Below are 26,941 nucleotides of genomic sequence, written 5' to 3'. Positions count from 1 at the left end.
TCCTGAGCAGAAGGTTGTATGTATACCCAAAATGCAGTGCATGTTTTTCCATAGTAGGTTCACAGCTGAAATTAAGTACACCTGCATGCACCGTAATACAGCATTCTGAACGTAAGCATGCAAGAAAAATGCAACCATCAAATGTGCTACCTTTTCTTTCCTTCCTGTCCTCTTACTCTGCTCCTCCTCCCCTCTCCCTTTTATACCCACCACCCCAAAACAGTTTTCTACCTTTCTTCTTCCTTATTTTCCATCTCCAGTATTTGCTAGCTCTCATACCCATTCACATATCCAGGAATGGGGAAAACACATTGAGAGGGATTCCTTTTGACCCAAGAAGCCTCAGTACAAGACCTCGGTTATCACACAACAGCCCTTAAATGTGTCTTGATTTATGAATTATTTCTTCCACAACTGTTCTGGAAAAGTTGTGCTAGAAATGCACTTCTCTGATAGTTTGGAACCTTGTTTCCAATTTGAATATATTACCGGTCAGCAATACAGTGTGACCATTTCTCACAGCTCAGTTTGTATATATGCCATTCCAAACAGAATATTGACTTAGTCAATAGTAAATACTGACAGTTTATTGTTTTCAGTAGATTGGATCTAAAGGCTCCCTTCCACTGATGGAGGAGTACCCCAGTCAACGGAAGGGAACCTTTGGATCCAGCCCATGGGCCATGTTTATCCGTGGCTATGGTTTATGAAGCCATGGGTAAACACTGTGGCTGTATGCTCCTCCCTCACCCCTCTTTCTTTCTGCTGTCACATGCCAACTTTGGCACCAGGATCCCAGTTGGTATTAAGCTAGGGTTCCCCACTACATCTGAACCAGGGAACTCTAGCTTAATGTCGGTTAACAAAGCAGAATCATGACAGTGGTTTATAAAAACATGAATGATGTGGGGTTGACAGAGAATTTTTTTCTCAGTCTCTTACAACGTTAGATCTGATCCTGGCTTCTTATCCTGGTTTGTTAACCAATATTAAGCTAGTGCCTTGGTTCAGACATAATGTGGAACTCTGGCTTAGGATGGCATGCAATGGGATGAGGAAAGGAGAGGGGTGAGGGAAGAACATAGGGCAACATTGCTTGTCCATGGCTTCATAAACCAAGCCAAGGTCTTAAGTGGTTGGGTGTGTGTTGAAATAATTTTTGAAACAATTTTATAAACAAATATAAAAAATAATTATCCAAATGTCACATTGCTTGATCTTAGAAAAGTTGCTGTAGGAAAAGGAATTCTATAATCCGGTTATCTTTTGGACTGTTGTGCTACATGTAGATTTGGGGTGGGGGATGGGGAAGGGATTTTCCTTTAAGATGTATTGTGGCAAAGCAGTGTAGGCAATGCCAAGTCAAAAAGAGCTCTTGGGTTGGGCTTAAAGTAGTCTTTAATTTGGTGTCATGAGTGGTGTGAAGGCTTTCATGACAGACCCCAAATCTGGGGTATCACACTTAGGAATTAGTAAGAAAAGTCTCCTAACTTCTGCATGGGGATGTGAAATATAACAGTGGATCCAGGAGTACCCCAAAATATTGAACTCAAATAACTAGCACTATCAGTAATAGATGCTGCTAGGATATAGGGAGTACCAACCATCACCATCTCATTCTTGTCCAGGCTCAATTTCTGCCACCTTTCCTGTTTACTGCATAATTTTTTAAATTACAAAATTGGGATTGAATGGAAGGGAGAAAGAAAGGGTGTCAACATAGTGGAAGAACCTCTCTTCGAATCTGAACAAAATCGAACACATTGGCATTATACCCCATTGTGTTCAATATGTGTAAGGAGACATTGTGCAGTGGTGATCCCAATAAGAAACAAGTTATTTGTGGCTCTTGGAAGTTATTTACAAAGAGCAATGATAAATTCATAAGAGCAGACTCCTAAACACTCACCACATTTTGTATTCATTTGATCAAGGGGCTTGGGAAAAGGAATAAAAAACTACAAATCCTTCCGTTGATTCCTAGGCATAGATTGTGGCCCAACACCAAATGTGCAATTTCAGTGCCATATCCAGATTTGATCCAGGAATTGGAAGAAACTCAGGAGTGTCTAAACTGCAGAGCATCAACCAACTGGCACTGTCGATTAAGAGGGGAGGCAGGGATTGCCTAACAGGAGAATCAAAGCATAGGCTTTGTGTGTTGGATCAGAGAGAAACAGTTCTCTAAAGTTATACTGTTAACTCCACTCAACCTTCTAACTTCCCATTACTTGTTTTCATTAGTCAGGATGGGTCTGGCTCCAGTTCACAATTGCTTGCATGAGTTCTTCCAACTGATCTAAATAGGGTTGACCTGAGACTTCCATACACTGTTATGCTATGCTTTTCTTAATCAAGTCATCACACATTTTCACAGGTGCTAGTTGTAATTTCTGCTTTCAGTTTGAAGACATGTAGAAGGTCTTGACTTTTCAGAAGGCAATTATTCTGTGTTTTTGTATTTTACAATTTTTGTGTTTTAGATTCCTTAAAGGTCTTACTATCCCACCCTCAGTTGCTGGCAAACAGCTATTAATGAAGTTGTTGCATATGCAGTAGATCAGTTACTTTTGATAGCTCTAATCTCAGGCTGGATTTGGATTTTACAAAGCAAAGCATGGTTCCTACTGAAACAGCTCACATATAGTTGGGGCTGCATCTTGCAGCTATGTTTCTAAGTGGCAGTCATGTGATTGAAGCAGATCATGTGGTTCCTGTACTAGCAGAGCTTCTCACAGAAGTCCACCACTTGTATTGGCATAGGGACCTATATACAGTCTGAATGTCTTATACTTTAAAGTGTGCCTGTGATGTCGAGGCACCCACACACACCCACACATACAATCAGAAGTGTTTAACGGCAACCATACCATGTTCATAATGCTTTATGTGTTCTGCTGTGCTACACGGCTAGTCAGATGTATGGTTACTTCCAGGTTCCACCAGCAGCACAGAATAATAACATGAATGTATGTAGAAATGGCTCACTGTAGATCTTTCATTCAAATTCTGTGAAAGCTGAACAATTCAAATGGAGTTGTTTCAAAGAAAAGCTTCCTCAGGTGTTTAAAGTTCCAGTGGTTTTAAGTAGCGAATGAGCAAAAGAGACATATCTAGATGGTATGGTAAAGCCTATGTAACCATGTTTTAAGGCCATTTTGAGGCACGTGCCTTAATCCGAAAGCTGTCTAAATAGCATGAGAGGACAAAAAATCTTCTGTACATGGAACAACATGGAAGAACTCAACTCATATGAACTGAAAAGAGGACTCTCCTGAAGAGAATACACAGTCAAGTCAAACATTTTATTGTATATGACTGATAGCCTTTACAAACAACATAACTTATAACATCATGCAATAACAGAACATAAAACGTGAGTCAGGTTAAAGTATTGCCTGAATAGTCAACTGCAATAGCATTTGGAGTGACTACGAATATGTTTTACAGCATTAGCAAACAAAGCGGTTTTATATGTAACGTAAGGATCACAGTCCCCTTCATGGATCACAGTCCAACAATGACAATAAATCTTCACATAGATAATTTTATCTTACCAAAATCTGTACCAAGAACCTCCCCCTAGGGTTTTTTATATAAGGGACAGTGCATTAAATAATGTGAAATATCCTCTACCTCTCCCAGATGACAGATACAGAGCCATAGATTTCTTAGAACCTGCCTAGAAGAGAATATTCATAGTTATCTAATACCGCTTTGGAAAATCTATGTAAATCTGTTTCTGACATAAAGTTCTGAGTTCATGGATAGCCCATGGATTTTTAAAGTGACACATGAGTTCTCCCATCTGGAAATATGACATGGGGACTATAATGCTTCCTGGATGTTTTGAGAATCTTAAATAGCTTCCAAATCCTTTTTACAGATAAAGTTCCAGAAAAGTTGTGTGGATGTCTGATTCCCTTGTAACATTTCTAGGTAGGATATCATGTGATAGCTTAAAAAAGTTAATATGTGAGCACAGAATGTTTTACGAAGTTAACAGTACAATCCTGTACATGTCTACTTCAGTATAAGTGCCATAGAGCTTATTTCCAGGTAAGTGGGGATAGGATTGTACTCTGATTCAGTAAGTGCCTGATGTAATTTTAAAATAAAATATAAGTAAACTTCACATCACTTCATCTTTTCTATAAATATTGACAGGGCTGTGTACACTCAGTGCTAGAGTAATTAACATTTTGTGCACAATTAAATTCTGCACTAAGAAAAGCTGAACTCTGCAACCAGTATAAATTATGCAAATGGAGCAAATTTTCTTACTAATGGAAGGAGATTTTTTTTTTTGTTTAAATGAAAGCTGAGAATCTCTGGAAGATTAAATCTGTGTCCACTACACATTCTGTGCCTTTTCTATGCTCCTATGGATTCACAGCATACACGCAGCACTGATGTATGTTTGAAATGAAATCTATAAGCTTTTTATTGCTTCTCAATCATTCAAATCCCTTTGTTCACAGTGATGGATTACAGTACAATTCCCTGCTCCTGGTTACCCAAAGCTTTCTTCATTCCAACAGTATAATTTACAGGATGGGGAAAGAGTCATTTTATTGCTGCTATTGTTAAACAATTGGGAGTTGGAAATTCTTTTCAATCTACTCCAAATCACCCAGAGATGTGCCAGTAGATCCAGATCACCTTTCTGCTGACCCTGCCTTGGTCTATTGTATGCCTCTTCACTTACATCCCATTTATTGCTCAAGGAGCTGGTTCCTTGTCCTGTTTTTCAATGACTTATTCATGTGGTCAGCAAGGCTTCCCCAATACCTTTTATACATTTAGCAACTTTAGCACTGTAAATAAAAGTTTTAGCACTATTAATAAAAGTGACTTTTCAGTTACATCAGCATATTATCCTGTCTTGCACCATCATAATATACATGCAATACCTGGGTAGTGCTGTCTTGGCAGGGGGACAGAAAACGTTGCTGCTTTTCTTCACTTCCAACTTTTTTTTTCAAAATTCCATGAGGTATTGTGAACTATAAAATGAGTTAAATACATGTTTCTGTATTGTGGTGTTGCAGAGAATTCTGAAAAAATAATGGAATTTGGTTAGGGGAGTTAGAAATCACATTTATGGGGTACATAGAATTGATCCTTGGACAGTACTGAGTTCTTAATATTTTGTGTGCTTGAGAATACATTGGGAAGTTTTGGGATAGGGAAGTCTGACTTGAAAAATGCACAAAACACCTTAAATGGTGATTGAGGGAGAGAAACACACACACACCCCTCTACCTCTCAAAATGGTATAAAACATATGAGTAAGTAATGGAATGTGCTGGAGTACTACGGGAGTCTTGTTTGCCCCCCCAAATAGTCCAAAAGGTACTTAGTCAACCAAATAAAAGCATGATTACAAAGCCCTTGGAAAATGTAGCTGGGAAATGTACTCTATTGGAACATTTACTGGAAAATGCAAGAACCGTGGATGGATATGGACTCCAATGTGAAACAAGTGCACAGACTTCTCAAAACAGTGATTGTGAGGACTGGCCAAAGGTGACCTAAAATAAACAAGGAAGTCTGGAATAGGGAACTGACATAGAATCTTGCCCAGTCAAAGCAAATCATGTTCTGACCACTCTGTGTCTTTCATGTGTCCAAGGCATTTATAGTAAACACAACCACCCATCAATTAATAGAAAGTAATACATCAGTCATTAACCACATTTTGTAAGAACAGTGACAGTCCAAACAGAATATATTGACAGTGTTTTTTTGTTGAAATGGGCCAGTGAATTGTAACTGCAACTGTGGTTGGATAAACAGGTATTGGCAGAATATCCGTAAGCTTTCAGTTTGTGGATAACTTTTTCACCAAGTCAGCAGAACAAAAAAGTAAAGCTATTTACTAATGCTATACATAACTAATTCAAACAGTTATGAAGCATTTGCTCCATGAAATATTAACCAGCAGTGGGTTGTTTGTCTTCCATTCAGCAAAGTTGTAAGCTTTAATTCTTTAACATGGCTTTTAAATCCGTGTCCTTATAAGTTGAGGATTGAGAGATCAGAACATGCTGGGAGAAATTAAAGCATAACAAAATTATAGTTTAGAATCTTTGGTTTACTCTCACATCTCAAGTTCTGTTAGTTGCTTTTTGGATATTTGACAATATTATACCAATAGATGCATATTCGTACCACATGAAGCCTGCTTAGTGTCTCTACAACAATTGGTTAAATCAGACATCATTTGGAAAATAGAAGATTGGGCTTGGGTAGAATAACATGCTCAGAATCCTGCTTTAAGTTTCATGATCACTCAGCCTACACCCATATGTTAATTAGCATGCCAGAAGGCAATGTGAAACCGTTACGATGTCCAAACCCCTTTTATTAGAATGCCATTAAAAAGTATATTTTGTCAATAGTGTTCAATATCTGCGTGGTATCAGCTAGTCACAACTGAGATGTATGCTTTCCACAGTAGGGAGATTTGCTTTCAAAGAAGATAGTCCACACATGCATTCTGAAGAGGCACAGCCCCGTGAGATACTCTTTGTTTTCAGAGTTAAATAAATCATGTAACATTAATTTCAGGTTTACACTGGTTGAACTGAATTTCAACACTGAATTTCAGGTTTACACTGGTTTTTATATGCTGATTGTGAAAATACCAGGAAGGGGGTGTTTGTGTGAAATTAAACATACAGGAAGCAAGTTTCATGCAGTTAGACAACATTGTAAGGAAATTTTGATATACTGAGAGACTGAATTTTGTATAGCTATCAGTTACATTAAGTTTATTTTAAATAGCTCAGGTATTTTCAGTACACATTTTGTTCTTCAGTATCAAGCATAAAAATGTTTCTTGCCTGTTCTGAACTCTTATATTGGGAATGTCATTTAGCTTTCCTTTGTACCAGTGTAGCACGAACAATTACTTTTATGGGAGATATGGAAGCCAGTTACCTTACTAGTGAATTCTTAGTAAACTGTATACTACATGGGAAAACAAGACGCTTCTATTTCATGAACATACATGGTAAAACAAGTACAAGTGAGATCTGTAATATAATGATGCCGTATATACCCACCCCATAAAAAAAATGCTCCTGTTCAGGGCTCCAGAAACCTTGGAACAGGAGGAGCCTTGTAGTCCCATTCAGGCCTGGGGAATTTCAGGAGTAGGATGGGGAAAAAGACAACCCTGTTTTTCTATAAAGTACTAAAAAGTTCAAGTTTGGGGCTGGCTGTCACCTTCAAACCTGAGCATTTTATTGCTATGTGGTGGGAGCAGTTGGGGATTTGTGACAATGGGAAAACATGCCCCTTTTCCTTTTGTTCCTCCTGAAATATATAGTGCAAGGAGAAAGGTTTTTTAAACCTCATGGCATGCAACCCCCAAACTTCATACACTCGTAAGGGCTTGAGCAACCTGTTTGCCTCCTTTCTCGCTCCCTGGTTTACTTCCCATGGACACCCTAACTTTTCATATCTCAAATTTATGAATCATGGTTCACTTCCTCCCCTGGGATGGAAATGAGAGCTGCCCATACAAAACCATGAAGAAATCTAAGATTTTAGTATAGCTGTGATTGGCAAGAGCAATGTGTCCCCTCAATAAAAGGTAGCAGCAAAGATGGGAACTCCTGTCTTTGGTGTTACATGTGAACCTGGACCATCCCCAGCCAATGAGGGTAAGTTAGTCTGTTTATTCGCTCTATAGGTTCAACTGCTATCAATGTTCCATAGCTGAGAGATCTATTTGGGGCCGTTTGGGGATTTGCATGTTTTTAATATTAATTTTAAAACATTGTGCATGCCTAGGCATCCACTGAATATGAAAAACTACTAACTTATTTTACTTTGGGTGGTCAGAAGTACCTACACTGATGTAGGTGCACCAGTGCTTCCAAACTGATAGGTATTTGACCACCTGAGTTTGCAATTAAAGGAAATTATGACATGACAGCAAAGTGGTTAGGAATGCTCTCCAAGCCACCTTGAGATGTTATATATAGGTTGTCCCTACTTAAAGATGATAAGAAAATTGACTATTTTCTAAACAGTTTGTAATTGTTTCGAAAGCTTTCCATCAATCCATCTGGAAGATTCTCTTGGTGATGTGAGTAGGCAGAAAATAAAACTGCCATTTATATGTGGTATCATGGTAATCGCAGCAGAACATTTTTGACCCCAGAAAGGTTTGTTTTATAGTTATAATAAAGACAAAGCTATGCTTGAGCATACATACCACATTTATAGGAAGGGGAGACTATTTTGACTCTTATTAAAGTTGGCTTCTAAAAGTAGTTCTATTAGGATAATATGCAGCTGGTTGCTATTCTAGAAAAATCACTTTTTGTATTCATTTTCATATGCTGACTTTCCCCTTTTAAAACTGCTGAAATAATTATTTTAATGAAAGTTACTGTGGTTATAATCTTAACAGATCCTCTGCCCAAAGGGAATTTTACCCCTAAGCATACATTCAGTTCTAGTTTGGATTAGCTGTGTCATACGTTAATTAAGGATGCATTTCTATGCATATTTACACTGCCTTGTGTGGCGCAGAGTGGTAGGCGGCAGTATTGCAACCGAAACTCTCCCCACGACCTGAGTTCGATCCCAGCAGAAGCTGGGTCCCCGGTAACTGGCTCAGGTTGACTCAGCCTTCCATCCTTCTGAGGTCAGTAAAATGAGTACCCAGCTTGCTGTGGGAGAGGTAGTCACGACTGGGGAAGGCAATGGCAAACCACCCCGCTACAGTCTGCCATGAAAACACCAGCGCAAGCAGCATCCCTCTAGGAGTCAGCAATGACTCAGTGCTTGCACTGGAGGAACCTTTCTCCTATGCATGTTGTTGTTGTTGTTCAGTCGTTCAGTCGTGTCCGACTTCGTGACCCCATGGACCATAGCACGCCAGGCCTTCCTGTCCTGCGCTCTCTCCCGGAGCGTGCTCAAGTTCATATTCATTGCATCCGTGATGCTATCTAGCCATCTCATCCTCTGCCGTCCCCTTCTCCTTTTGCCTTCCGTCTTTCCCAGCATCAGGGTCTTTTCCAGGGAGTTTTCTCTTCGCATTAGGTGGCCAAAATATTGGAGCTTCAGCTTCATTATCTGTCCTTCCAATGAGCACTCGGGGTTGATTTCCTTTAGGATGGACTGATTTGACCTCCTTGCAGTCCAGGGGACTCGTAAGAGTCTTCTCCAGCACCACAGTTCGAAAGCATCGATTCTTCGGCGCTCAGCCTTCCTTATAGTCCAGCTCTCACAGCCATACATTACTACTGGGAAAACCATAGCTTTGATTAGACGGACCTTTGTCGGCAAGGTGATGTCTCTGCTTCTTACTATGCTGTCTAGGTTTGCCATAGCTTTCCTCCCAAGGAGCAAGCGTCTTTTAATTTCATGGCTACAGTCACCGTCTGCGGTGATCTTGGAGCCCAAGAAAGTAAAATCTGTCACTGCTTCCATTTCTTCCCCTTCTATATGCCAGGAAGTGATGGGGCCAGATGACATGATCTTAGTTTTTTTAATGTTGACTTTCAAACCAGCTTTTGCACTCTCCTCTTTCACCCTCAACAAGAGGCTCTTGAGATCCTCTTCGCTTTCTGCCATTAGGGTGGTATCGTCTGCATATCGGAGGTTGTTGATAATTCTCCCGGCAATCTTAATTCCGACCTCTGAGTCATCCAACCCGGCATTTCTCATGATGTACTCTGCATATAAGTTAAATAAGCAGGGTGACAATATGCAGCCTTGTCGTACTCCTTTCCCAATTTTGAACCACTCGGTTGTTCCATGTCTGGTTCTTACTGTTGCTTCTTGACCCTCGTACAGGTTTCTCAGGAGACAGGTAAGGTGGTCTGGTACTCCCATCACTTTAAGAATTTGCCACAGTTTGTTGTGATCCACACAATCAAAGACAGAAAAAAAGCCCTACAACTTTTTCCTATCTAAACATGCATATGATTGTGACATAAATTGTGTAGTTACATCTTTATTCACCTTTTGTAGGATCCGTTACATCCCTAAATGTTTACTTTCCTGTAGTTCGCTGTCCTTTTAATATGTTTTAGTTTATTCCTAATTCTATTAACATATTTATTTCTCTTCTTTGGATGAGGGAAACAGAAAAGATAAAGAAATGGTAATCAGGCAAATAAACGTGGCTTAATTCTAAATAATGTGGCTCTAGAAAGGTGGCCTAAATTGGAGTTTAAATTTCAATTTATTTTGGATTTGGAGCTTCAGGTATTTTAGTGGTAATTTACTAGGCTTGATGTTCTCTAGAAATTGTGCCCATTACTTGGATATAAGAACAGCTTCATATAGTACAGAAGTGATGTTTGAAACATCCATATCTTCTCATGGTGACCAGTAACACTTACAGATGAATTGAGCACCTGCAAAGATGCTGTAATCCGTGCCATGCTGCTGGTTGCGTGTTTACTATATAATTGCCGAGATACATCTTCCCATAAATGTTGGTGTGCCAGGGCTGGCCCTGCCCTTAGGCCAAATGATGTGGGAAATTCTGGCAAGAAACAGTCGAGTAGGTATTGCATATGCATATGTGTTGCTCTGTTCACATGATGCACACTGGCACCAATGCTGCTGCGTAGCAGCATTTGTTTGAATTGTCAGGGAAAGAGATCAGACTCCAGGTAGAGTGATGAGTTGGTGGTGATGGGGTGTTGGAGGACAAAGTGTGTGTGCACACTGCCGGCCCTGCATCCCTAAGCTAGGCTGGCGCCTTCAGGTGTTGAGCATGCTGCCCCGCTGCCAGTGTTGAACTGTTCGTCTGGTTGACATGCACGTGGAATGAGGGGCTAATTTTGTCCACTGCAGGCAGCAAAATAACTTGGCTTAGCCCTGTAGGGAGTTCACTGCAGATAACCTTTTCAATGTGATGTGAAGTGAACCTAAGGGTTTAGGATCATAGTCTGAAGAACTTGCTGCTGCTGTGTATATTGCAAGGCAACTTAGGAGTAGACTTATCTGGTGCTAGATATTCAGCACTGGTTAAATATTAGCAGGGGAAATTACTACCAGCAAAATGTGGATATAGGTGATATGGCTTTCCAGTACAAAAGGTACTTGACATGCTGTCTGGTCATTTCTGTGAAGCAGAATGGATCAGCTTTATTCTCTATCTGTGCCCTGGTTGAAAGATACTTTTGCAAAGATGATATTTTTGTGTCTGTGTTCATAGGCATGTGTCTTGAGTTGCTGAGCTGCTACTTCAGTGCTTTATGTGGATAAATCTGGACCTGAGAAGCTTCTGTATGTCATAGCATAAACAAAATATGCAGAACTTGCCATATGTGATCACACTATAAAAGTACTTTTAAAGGGAAAAAACCTTCAGGAAATTAGTTTGAGTGGTGTAAACAAAAAGGAAAGCCAACCCCAATTTTATTAGCAATGTAGTTAACACCATAGTAAACAACCCCCAGTCTTTCCCTTTTCTAATGCCTTTCTTTTCACCATATTGGGATCCAGCGAAGTTAAACACTCTGGAATCCCAGTGAGTTCAGTGAGGGAATTAAACACATGCTTAGATATATCCCATTAGAATCAATGGGACTTCAAAAGCTGAACTTTGGTTGGGTAGTGCCCACTCGCTTTAAATTGCTCAAACTATCTCTACTTTGCTGGAGCCCTCAATGAAAAAATGGTACTAAATGTGGAGGTAGAAAACCCAGCTGAGCTAGGTCAAAAGCAGACTGAGGAAGTCAGGAAAAATCTTTGAGGCCTTGCAGAATGGCAGTTCTAGCATTGGGTTGAGTCCAGAGTTAGTCATACTTACAGAAGACCCATTGATTTTAGCTGGTCTATTCCGACTTCAGTCTGGATCCAACCCAGTATATTGGTGATACTTTCTGCCCCAAAATTAGCCCATTTAATTTTTTTTTTTTAAATGCACTTAGACATAACATTCTTTAGTGTGCATGTCACAGTTGTGGAGTTACGGGTTGAATTTTGTAGAAATAGCACATCAAATACTCTGTAAGGAATATCCTGACACTTAACTTGAGCAATGACACACACATTTCTGAATGTATCTTGCAATTAATTTTCTTTTGTTTGGCTTGCCAGGTTCCCAAGGAGTTACACCTAGTCCTGTGATTGGGCTACAGGCACCTTCTACAGGCCTTTTGGGTGCACGGCCTGGTTTGATACCACTCCAGCGACCCCCAGGGATGCCACCACCTCATTTACAACGGTTTCCAATGATGCCACCTCGGCACATGCCTCCCCATATGATGCACAGAGGTCCACCGCCAGGCCCAGGAGGCTTTGGGATGCCTCCACCTCATGGGATGAAGGGTCCTTTTCCACCACCCGGCCACTTTGCGAGGCCTGGAGTAATGCCTGGAGGGGGACTTGAAGATAATAGAGATGGAAGGCAGTTCAGGAATGATAGGCAGCCATTTACTCCAAATAGAGACCAGGAAAGGTTTGGAAGAAGGTCTTTTGGAAATCGGATAGAAAATGAGCGTGAGCGCTATGGTAACCGCAATGATGACAGAGAGCATGAACGCCTTGGTAATCGTGAAAGGAGAGAATGGGGAAGAAGAAGCCCTGAACGTGATAGACACAGAGACCTGGAGGAAAGAAATAGGCGTTTCACTGGACAGAGAGAGAGAGATTCTAGAGATAGGGAATCTCAGAGAGAAAAGGACGAAAATCGAGGAAAGGACAAACCTGAGTTGACAGACAAGGTAGATGGCGTAAAAAACCATGAATCCCAGAGTGGCAAAGTGGAAAACACAGACTCTATTTCAGAACTTAATAAAGGGGAGTCTGAACCCACAGGTGTAAAACCTGCTGAAGAGTTAACACCTGAGACTACCTCATCCCTTGAACAACCTGAAAAGTCTACTGGCTCAGTTGAGGAGGCACCTCGCTAGAGACTGGAATTTTTGTCAAAAAATGACATTGGAGTGTAGAGCTTTAGAGTTGTACAGTATGCTGTATATTTGCTTTTGCTATATCACAACTTCTCCAGTTTATGGGGATATGTAAGCAATTTGATTGCTTCCCCTCTATTTAAAATAGCTACAAAATAACACAAAAAGTTAATAAACCATTACCCATTTTTTGCTGTAACTTTTTAAAAGTTTTGACTTTTAAAAGTTTACAAGTCAGAATTAGAAGTGCTTTCTATTTTTTTTTTTTAATTTAAGTGAAGGTAACGGTAAAAGCTCCTAAAAGCAAATAGGGATGTGTTTTTAATAAACTCTATTTTCATAACAAACTTTAATGTGTGCTATTCTTCCTACACTGCACTGAAGTGGTAAAGGATTACTCAATATCTTAAAGTTTGAACTGTTAGTGCTGTACTGGAGTCTAAATTAGACTTTGTTTAAATTCGTTAAACATGTTTGTTATAACAGTTCACAGAAGCTAAGTATGCGTGGTAGTTATGTTAATTCTTAAAATTTATGCATTTTAATTAACTACATGACTGCTAGATGAAAAAATAGCTTTTAAATGTTTTAATTGGAAATCTAGTATTTGCAGTGAAATTTTTTTTAATTTTCAGCTTCTGTTTTTCTAGTCAGCCAGTAGCTGTTGTTGTAAATGTTGCCCTAAAATAAGTTCCCTGACAATGCTGGGTCCTCTGGGAAAGCACATCAGCATATTTTTGTAATTTAATCCATTAGTATGTTTGGGAGAAGTTAAGAGACGCCAAATTGCCATTATATTCTAACTTGTCCTGGGCAGCATATCTTAAAAGCAACCATTTAAGATTTTTTCAAATGTTGTTTATTGCTTTGCCAATAATCAGATTACTTACATAACCTGGTCATGCTATCTGTACAATTGGTGGAAGACTAAAGGAGCAAGTATTGACTTCATTAGCTGATCTGGTGCATTTTAAGATGCAGTCGCTACTTAGCAAATGCCAGCAAGCCTGAACTGTATACATATTTTATTTCCTTGATTCATGCAAAATGTGAAAGGCCTATCTGCAACAAACAGCAACACTGATCTCTAAAAATTATTCTCCAGTTTTTGTATGGTTTTTCAGCTGATGAGATAGATGCTTAGTACTTGTTACTGTTCCCATTTAGAAGACATTCATTCCCTACCCACCCCGTTAATTTCTTGGGAGGTAGTATGAGACAGAAGACTCTCTTCTTGCAGTAATAGAATAAAAATAACTTCATATACTTGTGAAATTAATTTTCATGTGTTGAACTTTGTTTCCATACCATTTATCAGCAGTTTAGAAGACATCAAAACGGATCTTAAAATTAGTTTAGTAACAGTATCCAATTCTATGATAACAGATAAGGTATATGCAAAGATGTATTTTCCTTCAAAACCTTAATATAGCATTCTGTCACTATTATTGAAAACTACCAGTTACAATTCCTTGGGTGGATACAGTCCAGAGTTAAAAATACATATGTGACTTCATGGAAAAATAGTTTAGGCCGTTTTAACTTTTAGAATTAAGAAGCTATTTTTCCTGATATCACCATTGCTTTGAAGGCAAACTTGCATGCCAAGTATAGAGACTTAAAGCATAAAAAGTTTTAAATTAAATTTGGTACAGTGAGCTTGTGCTAAGGCAAGACTAAAATCTAGATGAGTTCAGGTAAGTTTATAGTCTTCGTTACAGAAAGGGTAACCTGCATGGGTTAATACCTGCCAAACTTTTCCACAATAGCTTGTATGGAAAATGCTTTCTGTGTGCATTGTGCACTACCATATTTAGTCAAAACCACTTTAAAGCAAGCATACTGAACAGCTACACACTTTGCCATTGGCAAACATTTTAAGAAGCATGATATTTTGCAACAACTCCCTTTGAGGTTTAGAACATCCATGGCGCTCACTTTGCTTTGACTACACAAAGTAGTGGGGGTGTGAATCTTTACTAAAGTGAACAGCTTTTCTTAGGAAAATGTCATGTACAATGTCACAATTATGTATAGCAGTAGTCAACATGACAAACTGTCCTTGTATGTGCATGGTAGCCTTCTCTACTGGGATGCAGTTGAGTAAGTCATTGTACAAACTGGAGTTCAATCTATGTTTGGATAATTCAGCAAGCACTGAAGGTATGTTGCCTCCATATGTACTTTCTGCAGTAAAAAGACAAACCTTGGGTCCAACAACTGCCCGTATAAGGGCAATGCAATATAACGAAACAGTCTTGTGTAGCAGTAGGTCTCACTACCCCAAACACAGACCTTTAGATAAGCCATAGAATTCCATATGGACTCTGACCTCTTGCAACACACTGCTTGGTCATGTATTAGATGTGGTTGGAGAGATAGTGAAAGTTAAATTTAAAAGCAAATTTTAGTTTGATTAGTGCCGCTTATCCACACAGTATCTGAGGTAGTGGACTTGCCTCTTCACATGGGAAATGCTGGTATGGGAGTCACTTCAACAATAGGGCTCTGTGAAGCAAGCTTGATAAGCCACATTAGGACAATTTCAGTCATCAAAATGAAGTGAGGTGATGAAAACAGTCTAGAAGACTTCACCTCAGATACAAAGTGAAATGGTTCTCAGCATCTACAGAATGTAATAACGCTTGTTATATTTCACAGCCCCTTTAATTACAGGAATACAAAATAAGACTTGTCAGCTTAAATTCCATTTAACAGAGCCATAAGATTAAATGGTTGCTCTTTACACTAACAAAGCCAGAGCACTGAAAACTGCACAGGTACGTTTACATTCCACAGGTTGCTTTTAGTACACAATGCCAATCTTGGAAGTTATCTAAGCCTTAGCTAGTCCAATCACACCACAAGCTAGACGTGCACCAGCATTTCCGGTCTTCAAACTTTCTTCATTTCCACCTTTCCCCAAATCATCCACTTTTGCATGAACCTAAAAGGGGCAGATCAGTAGAATTAGATTATGGTTGTTACATTTGAAATTCCTATCTTAATTAGCCATTTGTCTTAACTGTCTTGGTTCTTTGGGATACAACAACCTGACTTTGTTACTGAAGTTTCAAACACCACCTACTTAAAAAAAACACACGTTATTTTGATACTAGAGTTTACTCCCTGCAGCAGTTTAATAACACAATCTGTCCAGGGGCTGGCAAGACCTTTGCATCAACTTTACTTACAGTGACTACAAAGTGGTCTACAATCCTAGCTGCAAGGCAAGCAGTTAATTTCAACCCCATGATACAAATGAGCCAAGGCAGTAATATTACAGATCAGAAAGATTCTACTAGCCTTCAGTCAATACAGAAATAATCAGTAAATAATTGTTTCTGTTCAGTATGGTGGTTGTGTGTATTCCTACACCATTCAGTGCTACGTAGTCAAGCAGACTGCACTTGAAACATCCAACCAGATCTGGATAGCTTCCCCACTCTAGCTCTGATACTGACAGCACTTCCACTCTCCCCAAAAGTCTGCACTAAATAATGTTCAGAAACTTTTAGGCTATAGCCTTTGTCAGCAGAAACATCCCCATTTAACGTACACGTTCATTTGTAAGGATTTAAGTATAACATAATTGCAACTCGAATTGAAACAATACTTGCTTTGGAGTAACATGTTAAGGGCTCCTTATACTACTATATACTGGTTATTTCAGAACCTCAAAATGTATAGCAAGATACCAAACATGGGCAATATTAAGAAATCTGGGCTTCAAGATGCTTTAGCTCACTTCTGGTCCAACCAATGCCCAGTCCACATGCAAGCAGGTCAGAAGCAGGAATCCTGCACCAACAGCTTTAGAACGGAGTACTCAGTGATTTAATATTTGAGATATACAGACAACAGTTTCACAAGTAAAATAGTCTCCTTACAAAGATAACTGAATGATGCATTTTCCCAAAAAGTGTGGGGAATCTAGCTCAAAGGAAGACTTACCACCAGAGTGCGTCCAATAATTGAATGTGATCCTGAGAGAGAAATAACATGGTCCGGTCTTGACACTTCTGCCACACCTGAATCATCTGCAGTCACATTTCCAAGATCACCAACATGCCTGGAATACAGTTATTTGATTGCCTGGAGTTTGCCTTTTAATGCACGCTAAATATAAATTGCTGAGCTGCTACTGCCGCATACCTGTGCTCAAATATGCAAAGAAGCTGATGTTCAGCTTTAGTGCGAGTTACTTGAACTGTAGTCAAATGTTAAAGAGGATACAGTGACCAGCTCAAACTGGATAGGTGTGTTAGCCCAAAACTTAGCTGTTTACTTTGCTCCATGTTTTGTTTAGTATTTGCCCACCCTAAACTAAAAAGCATCTTCCATGAGTTACGTATACCCAGTTATGCAACATCCAGTTATGCGTAAAACCCACGCAAGTCCTAGTTAACAAGAATAAGCCATTACTTGGGGAAAAAATTAAGTGCTCTTTAATACTAGTCAGATTAGTAGTTTTTAAAGTTTTCCCATTTTAGACATTGCCCTGCTGAGCCTTTATCATGGTCAAAATACTGGGATTCTGAGCAAGTGGAATTCCAATAGCATCAGCTGTTAATAGTATCAAAAGGGAGAGGGATTTACAATTGTAAAAAATTCCAGGATATTCTGAACAGTTCTGCTGGGGTCCTATTTGTAATTTAGAGCTGCCATTAGACAATTGATACTTTCATTGTTATTCAAATGTACACAAGTATTGATGCCTCTAATTGTATGGCTGTATTTTGCTTGTTCTAGTAGTGCCTGTATTAACATTTTTATTTTATGCAATGCCGAATAAACTATACGCAGGACAAATCTTTCTCTGTCTTCAAACTAGTGTTCACACAGACACTCCTCTTAACACCCTAGTGTAGTAATTTACAACAGAGAGGGATCAGAATTATTTCCCTTAATGTTTCCCACACTACCCTCCACTGAAAGGTTAAGAGTGTTGTTAATTCTTTACTTTGAGAACACATCAGTAACTCTTTTAAATAAGAAATTGACGGAACAGCACTTGGCCATGTCTTGTAATCAATACAGAAGGTTAACAATAGTTGTTTGCCTACATGGCACAAAGCCACACCATCCTCACTGGCTATGCTGCTGCAAAGCCACTGAAGGCTCACCAGTCTAAATGGCTGACCAACAATGAAGTTTCCATAATGAGACCAAGCTTGGCTGTAAAAAAGCCTTGTAGGTACTAGGTACAGAAGAAAGTATGCTACAAGCAGAAAAGGGAGACCAAGACAGAAGCTAGGGAACCAAGTGAGATGGGAGCCAACAGTTATGGAAGCAGGAGGACAGCCATCCCAGGAGGTACAGAAGTGAAGAACTGAAGAAGGAGCTATGAAGTAGGATCTGAGGAATGGATGGTGGGTGAAGTCTCGGGGTCTACAGACAAGAAGTGTGGACCAGCAGCAGAAAAGTGGTGGTCAGAGACAATCGGTGGATTGTGTATATAGACCTTGTTGAAAAGGTAAGATTAAAAAAAGAGCAATGTATAAGGAAATATATGTGAGGAATGTGTATTAATCAGTAATTTCTGCATCTTTAGTATCCACATACACAGGTATTTTTTTCTATATCTTGCTTGATACTTCCCTTGAGTAAGGGACACTTCTCATATTGCTACTTTCCAGTCCAGCAGCACATGGTAGATAGTTCTGATAGACATAGGTCAACTTGGAAGAATGGATGCTTGGAAATAGGACTTAACTTTCTCAATATATTCCTATCTACAATCTCACTTCTATATCTGGCTCAGGATCAGTATCATGGTTCTTCACCATGATGGAGACAACACAATGCATGGTGACACTATGGAAGAACTAGTACTAATATGCCTCTAGTGACATTAAAAATCTGTCCAATGCAAGATTAATCCAAATACAGTGTATGATAGTATAGGCATTGCTGAAGGGAGCATCAGCAAGGATAAGCATAGACAAAACTCATCTCTCAGTTCATGAACAAGCATTAGTTCAGGTCCCAGATACATACATACTATTGGTGACCAAGCCTGTATTTAACATAGATTGTACATATTGATACAATAATGATCTTCAGCTGCTAGGTGGTGATCCAACACCACTATTGCCACTTCTGGAGAGTGAGAAGGAGAGAGATGGACAGAGGGACAGCTCTAGATAGATACAATTTAGTAGATTCTATGTTGCATGCTGGAATTAGAGAAGGGTATTAAAGCCACGGCAGTAGAAGTGACCTTAAAAATCACACATGGTAGGAAATAGTTCTATATTCACCTCTCCTTATCCTCTGGTCCACCATGGTTTTTCCCCTCAGGGTTAAAGTGAGGGCCTGCACTGGTACATCCTGTAAAAAGTTACCCCAAGTCAGTCTTTGCCCCACATCACAGTATCCAGGTCAGCCAATGATAGTCTTACAAGAGACTTTCAATTTATACCAGTAAAAATACCCTATTCCCATTTAGATTCTTAAATATTGGGGAGGGGAGAGAAGAGAATGTCACAAATAATCCCATCTCTCCGCTTAAGATCTGAGAATTCCTGTGTTTCATACCTAGGCCTAGAGCACATCACCACTGCATGTGTAATAAACAGTTCCCACTGAAGTTTATTTATTGTTTATTAATATATCTTTTGCATTCTTATGGTATTATTTACTTTATGTAATGGAACTGCCTTTCAGGATCATTATCCTCCGAAGGCAATTTACAAAACTCAATAAAACATAAGATCACACTAAAATATTAAATCATACAGAAAAACACCAATCAGTAAATCAAATAAAAACAGCAGCAGATAAACATTAAAACAGTAGGAGCAGATAAAATACTACTACTTATTTACTACTATTTGTTATCAGAATATATTCTGCTATAAGTGTTAATAGCAAGCAAACATGTTACCATTTGTATTGTCTCCAAATTCATGGACATGGAACCCATGTTCCCCTGGAGTCAGCCCTTCAATACATCCTGAAACAAATACTTCCTTATGCTGAAACAGAAAAAGTACACATAACAAGATTGAGACAAATGATTTGTCAGAAAGCTTTTTGATCTCCAGTAGAAATATAGCTACAATTACTCTCCATATGGAATGTAATTTGATCAGTTCAATGACATTTAGCTAAGATGACATTGTACAGGATCAGAAAACTGACCTTTCAAACAATACACGCTTAAGCACAGTTCTATAGTAGCATTTTAGCCTATTGCTCAACATGAAACTGGAAAATCATATTCTTCATCTTGGTGTCTACAACCCCACAACTAGGTTCCAGTGGTCTACCACATAGCAGGAGTCATTGTTTAGAAGCCTCTTACCCATGCCCTAGCCCAAATGTGTGCATTTTCAGTGCCAGCAGTCAACAGAGTGGGATGCTGGTAGGAATATTCTTCATACATTTACGCCAATACCTAGGGTATGAGTTTTTAAAGACATTAAAGCCGCTACATAGAGTGTCATCGTGCTAAGCACTTTGTAGTAAACTTCACAGGATGCCTAACATTTAAAGCTGCTTGCAACACAATGCCCAAGACTGCCAGTGGTTCCAGTCTGTTAATAAGCATGCATATCTCGGCATCCTCCCTAGCATACAGTACAAACCTAAGACCATAGAAGCAGAAAGTCTTCATTTCATGCTCCTACAAGATTTCCATGATGCACGCAGCAGTAATTTTTCCTGAAATTGGGTATCTCAAATAAATGCATTCAAAAATGAAGTATTTCCCTAATAAAATGGTTCCACTGACTCCTCATTAAAGCCTTTTGTACATGAAAATGAGATTATTTACTCTCTGCTTGCATGCCAAAATTGGCTCCCATAGCAACTTGCAGTTACAAAAAAGATACACGCCAGTCTTCTGGTCCCTGTCAACTGATGACAGCCCAAGTTCCAGGATTCTCCCTCTGCAACTGGAGAGCAGAAGAAGCTGCAGATGGACTTCAGGAGCTGGCTGATGGCGAAGCTGACCCACAGAAAGCCCCTCTGTTGGTCTGCAGTCTTCCTGCATAGCTGTTTGTTCCAACAGCTGTTATGTGGGCTAGGCAGAAAGTGATATGCCCCATTTTAACAAGGGGCTCTCCTGTGCCGCACAAATTGTTATTATTACCAGAACCTATGCCAGCTTTCCCCAAACTGGTGCTCTGAAGAGCTGTTGGACTACAATCACATAACCAGCACAGCTAGTTGGCAGATTATGGGAACTGTAGCCCAACACTTCTGGAGGGCACCAGGTTAGGGAAGGCTGATAGACAATACATCAAAGGTTATTCATATTAAATAACCTTGGGTGAAATATTTCTCAAATTTTGCTAGGAATTACCTGAGTCTGAGCCTACACCCTGAGTGCTTAAATACATATCTATTAATCAGTGGTAACAGTAGTTACTCTCTTTCAGAGGATGCGTTTTGTAACAGTAGCTTGTTGCAGCATTAAATCAGAAACACCATGGGATCCAACCCTATGCATAAGACTAGCACATCAAGAAGTGGTTCAAGCAGTAAATAATAGTTTCCAGTCATACTGGAGAAATATTGATAGTGCAAAGAATATCTCATAAGTCCTAACTGCTTCTAACCTGGCACATCAGTGCAAAAATCTTCATGATCTACAGAAACCTTCAAAACCAGTACAATAGTATACATTACATAAGAAGTAGGGAGAATATTTTACAGGCATAAATGTAAATATAGTTGTTTGGAACAAGAGTGGTTTATATTTTTGTAATCTGTCAGGACTTCAGCAAAGGAGATCATTACCTTGTCGTGGTGCTGGAGCTTGAGCACCTCAATGACGTCATGAGCTAAACCGTGAAGGGGCACCCAAGACGGGAAGGTCATGGCAGAGAGGTCAGACTAAATACGATCCCTGGGGAAGGAAACAGCAACCCACCCCAGTATTCTTGCCATGAAAACTAAATGGATCAGTACAACCAGAGATATGTCGGTATACCATCGGAAGATGGGACTCCCAGGTCGGAAGATGGTCAAAATGCTACTGGGGAGGAACAGAGGATAAGTTCAACTAGCCCCAGATGTGATGACGCAGCTAGCTCAAAGCCGAAAGGTCGGCTAGCAGCTGATGGTGCTGGTGGTGAGTCCGATGTTCTAAAGCTCAACACACCATAGGAACCTGGAATGTAAGATCTATGAGCCAGGGCAAATTGGATGTGGTTATTGGGGAGATGTCAAGATTAAATATAGACATTTTGGGAGTCAGTGAACTGAAATGGACTGGAATGAGCCATTTCACATCAAATGACGACCAGATCTACTACTGTGGACAAGAGGACCACAGAAGAAATGGAGTAGCCTTCATAATTAATAACCCAGTGGCTAAAGCAGTGCTGGGATACAATCCAAAAAATGACAGAATGATCTCAATTCGAATTCAGGGTAAGCCATTTAACATCACAGTGATCCAAATATACGCCCCAACCACAGATGCTGAAGAAGCAGAAGTAGATCAGTTCTATGAGGATCTGCAGCACCTACTGGATGTTATTTCTCCTGCCAAATCTCCTGCCAAAAAAAGATGTTATTTCATTACAGGAGACTGGAATGCTAAGGTGGGTAGTCAAAGGACACCTGGAATTACAGGCAAGCATGGTCTGGGAGAACAAAATGAAGCAGGACATAGGCTGATAGAATTTTGCCAAGACAACTCACTGTGCATAACAAACACTCTCTTCCAACAACCAAAGAGATTACTTTATACATGGACTTCACCAGATGGTCGACACCGAAATCAGACTGACTACATCCTTTGTAGCCAAAGGTGGCGAACATCCATGCAGTCGGTAAAAACAAGACCTGGAGCTGATTGTAGTTCAGATCTCGAACTTCTTATTGCACAATTTAGAATCAGACTAAAGAGAATAGGGAAGACCCACAGATCAGTTAGATATGAGCTCACGAATATTCCTCATGAATATGCAGTAGAGGTGAAGAATAGATTTAAGGGACTAGATTTAGTACATAGAGTCCCGGAAGAACTATGGACAGAAGTTCGCAACATTGTTCAGGAGGCGGCAACAAAAAACGTCCCAAAGAAAAAGAAAACCAAGAAGGCAAGATGGCTGTCTGCTGAGACACTGGAAGCAGCCCAAGAAAGAAGGAAAGCAAAAGGCAACAGTGAGAAAGGGAGATATGCCCAATTAAATGCAAAATTCCAGAGGTTCGCCAGAAGAGATAAGGAATTATTTTTAAACAAGCAATGCGCAGAAGCGGAAGAAGATAATAGAATAGGAAGGACAAGAGACCTCTTCCAGAAAATTAGAAACATCAGAGGTAAATTCCAGGCAAAAATGGGTATGATCAAAAACAAAGATGGCAAGGACCTAACAGAAGCAGAAGAGATCAAGAAAAGGTGGCAAGAATATACGGAAGATCTGTATAGGAAGGATAATAGTATCAGAGATAGATTTGATGATGTGGTCAGTGAGCTAGAGCCAGACATCCTGAAGAGTGAGGTTGAATGGGCCTTAAGAAGCATTGCTAATAACAAGGCAGCAGGAGAGGACGGTATCCCAGCTGAACTGTTTAAAATCTTGCAAGATGATGCTGTCAAGGTGATGCATGCCATATGCCAGCAAATTTGGAAAACACAAGAATGGCCAACAGATTGGAAAAAATCAACCTATATCCCCATACCAAAAAAGGGAAGCACCAAAGAATGTTCAAACTATCAAACAGTGGCACTTATTTCACATGCCAGTAAGGTAATGCTCAAGATCTTGCAAGGTAGACCCCAGCAATTCACGGAACGAGAAATGCCAGATGTACAAGCTGGGTTTAGAAAAGGCAGAGGAACTAGAGACCAAATTGCCAATATCCACTAGATAATGGAGAAAGCCAGGGAGTTTCAGAAAAACATCTATTTCTGTTTTATTGACTGTTCTAAAGCCTTTGACTGTGTGCATCATAACAAACTGTGGCAAGTTCTTGGTGGTATGGGGATACCAAGTCCTCTTGTCTGCCTCCTGAGGAATCTGTATAACGACCAAGTAGCAACGGTAAGAACAGACCATGGATCAATGGACTGGTTTAAGATTGGGAAAGGAGTACAGCAGGGTTGTATACTCTCACCCTACCTATTCAACCTGTACGCAGAACACATCATGCAACGTGCTGGGCTTTATGAAGCCAAGGCTGGAGTTAAAATCGCTGGAAGAAACATTAACAGTCTCAGATATGCAGATACCACTTTGATGGCTGAAAGCGAGGAGGAGCTGAGGAACCTCATGATGAAGGTGAAAGAAGAAAGTGCAAAAGCTGGGTTGCAGTTAAACCTCAAAAAAACCAAGATGATGGCAACCAGCTTGATTGATAACTGGCAAATAGAGGGAGAAAACATGGAGGCAGTGACAGACTTTGTCTTTCTAGGCACAAAGATTACTGCAGATGCTGACTGCAGCCAGGTAATCAGAAGATGTTTACTTCTTGGGAGGACAGCAATGGCAAATCTTGATAAAATAATGAACAGCAGAGACATCACACTGACAACAAAGGTCCGCATAGTTGAAGCAATGGTATTCCCTGTAGTAACCTATGGCTGCGAGAGCTGGACCATAAGGAAGGATGAGCGAAGAAAGATAGATGCTTTTGAACTGTGGTGCTGGAGGAAAATTCTGAGAGTGCCTTGGACTGCAAGAAGATCAAACCAGTCCATACTCCAGGAAATAAAGCCAGACTGCTCACTTGAGGGAAGGATATTAAAGGCAAAACTGAAGTACTTTGGCCACATCATGAGAAGACAGGATACCCTGGAGAAGATGCTGATGCTAGGGAAAGTGGAAGGCAAAAGGAAGAGGGGCCGACCAAGGGCAAGATGGATGGATGATATTCTGGAGGTGATGGACTTGGCCTTGGGGGAGCTGGGGGTGGCCACAGCCGACAGGAAGCTCTGGCATGGGCTGGTCCATGAAGTCACAAAGAGTCGGAAGCGACTGAACGAATAAACAACAATCTGTCGGGAAGCTCTCGAGGATCAAATGGCAGGTATAAATCTTCAAAATAATTTTCACCTAGTGTGTATGTGAATGAACCACTGCACTGTTATCAGTGAAGTCTCCAAAGAATGTTTACTGAATGTCTGTGCAAATCCAGCACTTTGCTGTAATATTTACACATTGGAACTTTGGCAGCCACTACCATGACATAAAATGTTTGCGAGCATTTCCACAAAAGTACTGAAATTATACCAATTAATCAGACCAATTCTGTTCTAATCAGTTCCCAAGCACTCTTCCTTAAAGCAGCTGTAACCAGAAAGGTGCTGCTACATTGATTACAATCAGGACATTTACCCTGCTGATGCAATCTGCTAACCAAAACAACCACAAATGTTCTCTTTGCAGATAAAGATGACTGAGTGCTGAACTCTCCTAAATATACTCATTAGTGGCATCTAGAGCCATTCTAACCCAGTATTCACCCTTGCCTCAACATGACTGTAAAACTCATAAGTAATCCCTACTGAGTCCAGTGAAACTCAATGCTGTAAACCCTGTTTGCCCAGGGGATTAGAGTTCAAAGCTCTCACTCTCTCTTTTCTCCCTCAATAGCTGTTGGGTTAAGGAACCAGCTCCAGCAGCTATGACTCAGCAACTATTCCTTCTTTCAGGCAGGAAAGAAAGAAGTAGGTTAGCTACACATTCCCCTCTGTTTGATTCTGGCATAGAGAAGAGGAAGAAATAGAGCATCTCAAGCCAGGTTTTTAATGGGGGCACACTCTCTTGCCAAGGGCCACAATAGGGGAAGGGAAATCATAGTCTAAAACAGTCGAGATGCTAGTTTCACTAATCCATATGTCCTGTTGGGGAACCATTCTAAACAGACACAGGGAACAGAAGATTTACTCTTTGCACCTGATATACCATCTGGGCCTGGCTTTGGTCTAGAATGAGAAAGAACCGTTTCCCTCTTCCCCAGAAACACCCCCTTATTATCCACTAACCTCCCACCGCATATCTTGTTTTGGATGCTAAAGTTCATTTTAACACGGCCAGCTACCTCTCAGCTAATCTCACCTCTTCACCAGAGCGAGAAGTTGTCTACTAATGTCCGAGAGGTCGGGGGGGGGGGGGCGCACGCATACTGAAGGTCTTCAGCTACGGCAGGCAGCCCTCCCCAACCTGGTGCCCTCCGGATGCGTTGGACTGCAACTCCCATCAGCCCCAGCCAGCAGGGTAATAGGTTGGGGAAGGCTGAGCTACAGGGCTGTGGTAATTAGCCCAGCTTACTCCGCCCCGCCTAAGGCCACAACGCGATGCAAGGGAGCTTCGGCTATTGGGCGGTATAGAAATAAATAAATAAATCTACTCGAACATGCATGGGATGGGGCTGCAAGAGACCCATTAGTAAGTGCTGCCCTCGGGGCACCCCCGCCCCAGGCTTCCTCGCCCCCAGATATGCCAGGCAGCGCTCAGAAGGGCCTCCCGAGCTGCAGCCGAAGAGATCGCAGCGGGGCCAGAGCGCCGACCAGCCCCTCAACCCCCGGTGCCTAAAGCAGCGAAACCGCTCTCCCCTCACGGAAAGGCGCGGCGCCCTCCGGCCGGGCCTTGCCTTCTGCTCGAAGTAAATGGTGCCCTTAACGTTACTCGCGGCGGCGGGGTCGGCGACCAGGACGCAAACGGCTTTCTGCGCCGCCATCTTTCTCCCTCCCAGAACGCGCTTCTGCAACTGGTCTCCGCGCATCAATAGCGACTTATACCCCCCGGCGGCCGCCCGCCTCCCAATGACGAAGCGTGGTCGCGCCTCTCCGCCCGCCTTCGCGAAACAACGCGGCCAATCCGTGGGCCGAAATGCCCAGCCTTTCCCCACCCAGAAGGGGGAGGCAGCCTTACACAACCTCCGCCCTTCTTCGGAGGCAGTACCCGCTCGGGCGCGTTGCCTCCTCAGGCCTTCCCCGCCGTAGGGACAGGCGTGAGCGCCCTGCCCCGCCCCGCGGTTCTTTCTTCGTTTGTGTTAACCGCCAGCGGGACCCGCCTTTTTAGACCTCTTGGGAGTAATTCCATTGAAGCCAATGGGACTGCCTGGGGGCAGCCCAAGTGAAC

General features: G+C 41.0%; 2 protein-coding genes across 3 annotated transcripts in view; one reads left to right on the top strand and one right to left on the bottom strand.

The window, feature by feature from the left end:
* The window catches only part of SCAF4 (SR-related CTD associated factor 4), a 61,091-nt gene extending 47,161 nt beyond the window's left edge, over window positions 1-13,930 (top strand). For both annotated transcript variants that reach the window (XM_084843586.1, XM_084843585.1), the window contains exon 20: window positions 12,082-13,930. In XM_084843586.1, coding sequence (XP_084699712.1) covers window positions 12,082-12,896 — 815 coding nt within the window. In that variant the 3' untranslated portion in view covers window positions 12,897-13,930. The remainder of the gene's footprint in view (window positions 1-12,081) is intronic.
* On the bottom strand, window positions 12,331-26,565 carry SOD1 (superoxide dismutase 1). Its single transcript, XM_084843587.1, has 5 exons — window positions 26,451-26,565; window positions 19,786-19,876; window positions 19,160-19,229; window positions 16,851-16,968; window positions 12,331-15,843 (listed from the first exon to the last, which is right to left on the bottom strand). Exons 1-5 carry the CDS (start codon window positions 26,535-26,537, stop codon window positions 15,733-15,735), a joined length of 477 nt encoding a protein of 158 aa, XP_084699713.1. The 5' UTR covers window positions 26,538-26,565; the 3' UTR covers window positions 12,331-15,732.
* Window positions 26,566-26,941: the final 376 nt, after the last annotated feature.

Source organism: Heloderma suspectum, chromosome 3 (assembly GCF_057233095.1).
Source record: "Heloderma suspectum isolate Gila_16-S chromosome 3, 16-S_ref, whole genome shotgun sequence".
Lineage (NCBI taxonomy): Eukaryota > Metazoa > Chordata > Lepidosauria > Squamata > Helodermatidae > Heloderma > Heloderma suspectum.
This window is presented reverse-complemented; position numbering and strand designations above follow the sequence as displayed.

Bases quoted from the DNA above. Each gene is read 5' to 3' on its own strand.
- SOD1 (XM_084843587.1), bottom strand. From the start codon at position 26,537: ATGGCGGCGCAGAAAGCCGTTTGCGTCCTGGTCGCCGACCCCGCCGCC. The intron at 19,230-19,785 runs GTAACATGTTTG...AACTTTTTACAG, and splicing joins ATTTGGAGACAATACAAATG to GATGTACCAGTGCAGGCCCT. The intron at 16,969-19,159 runs GTGAATATAGAA...ACTGTATTCCAG, and splicing joins GGACCAGAGGATAAGGAGAG to GCATGTTGGTGATCTTGGAA.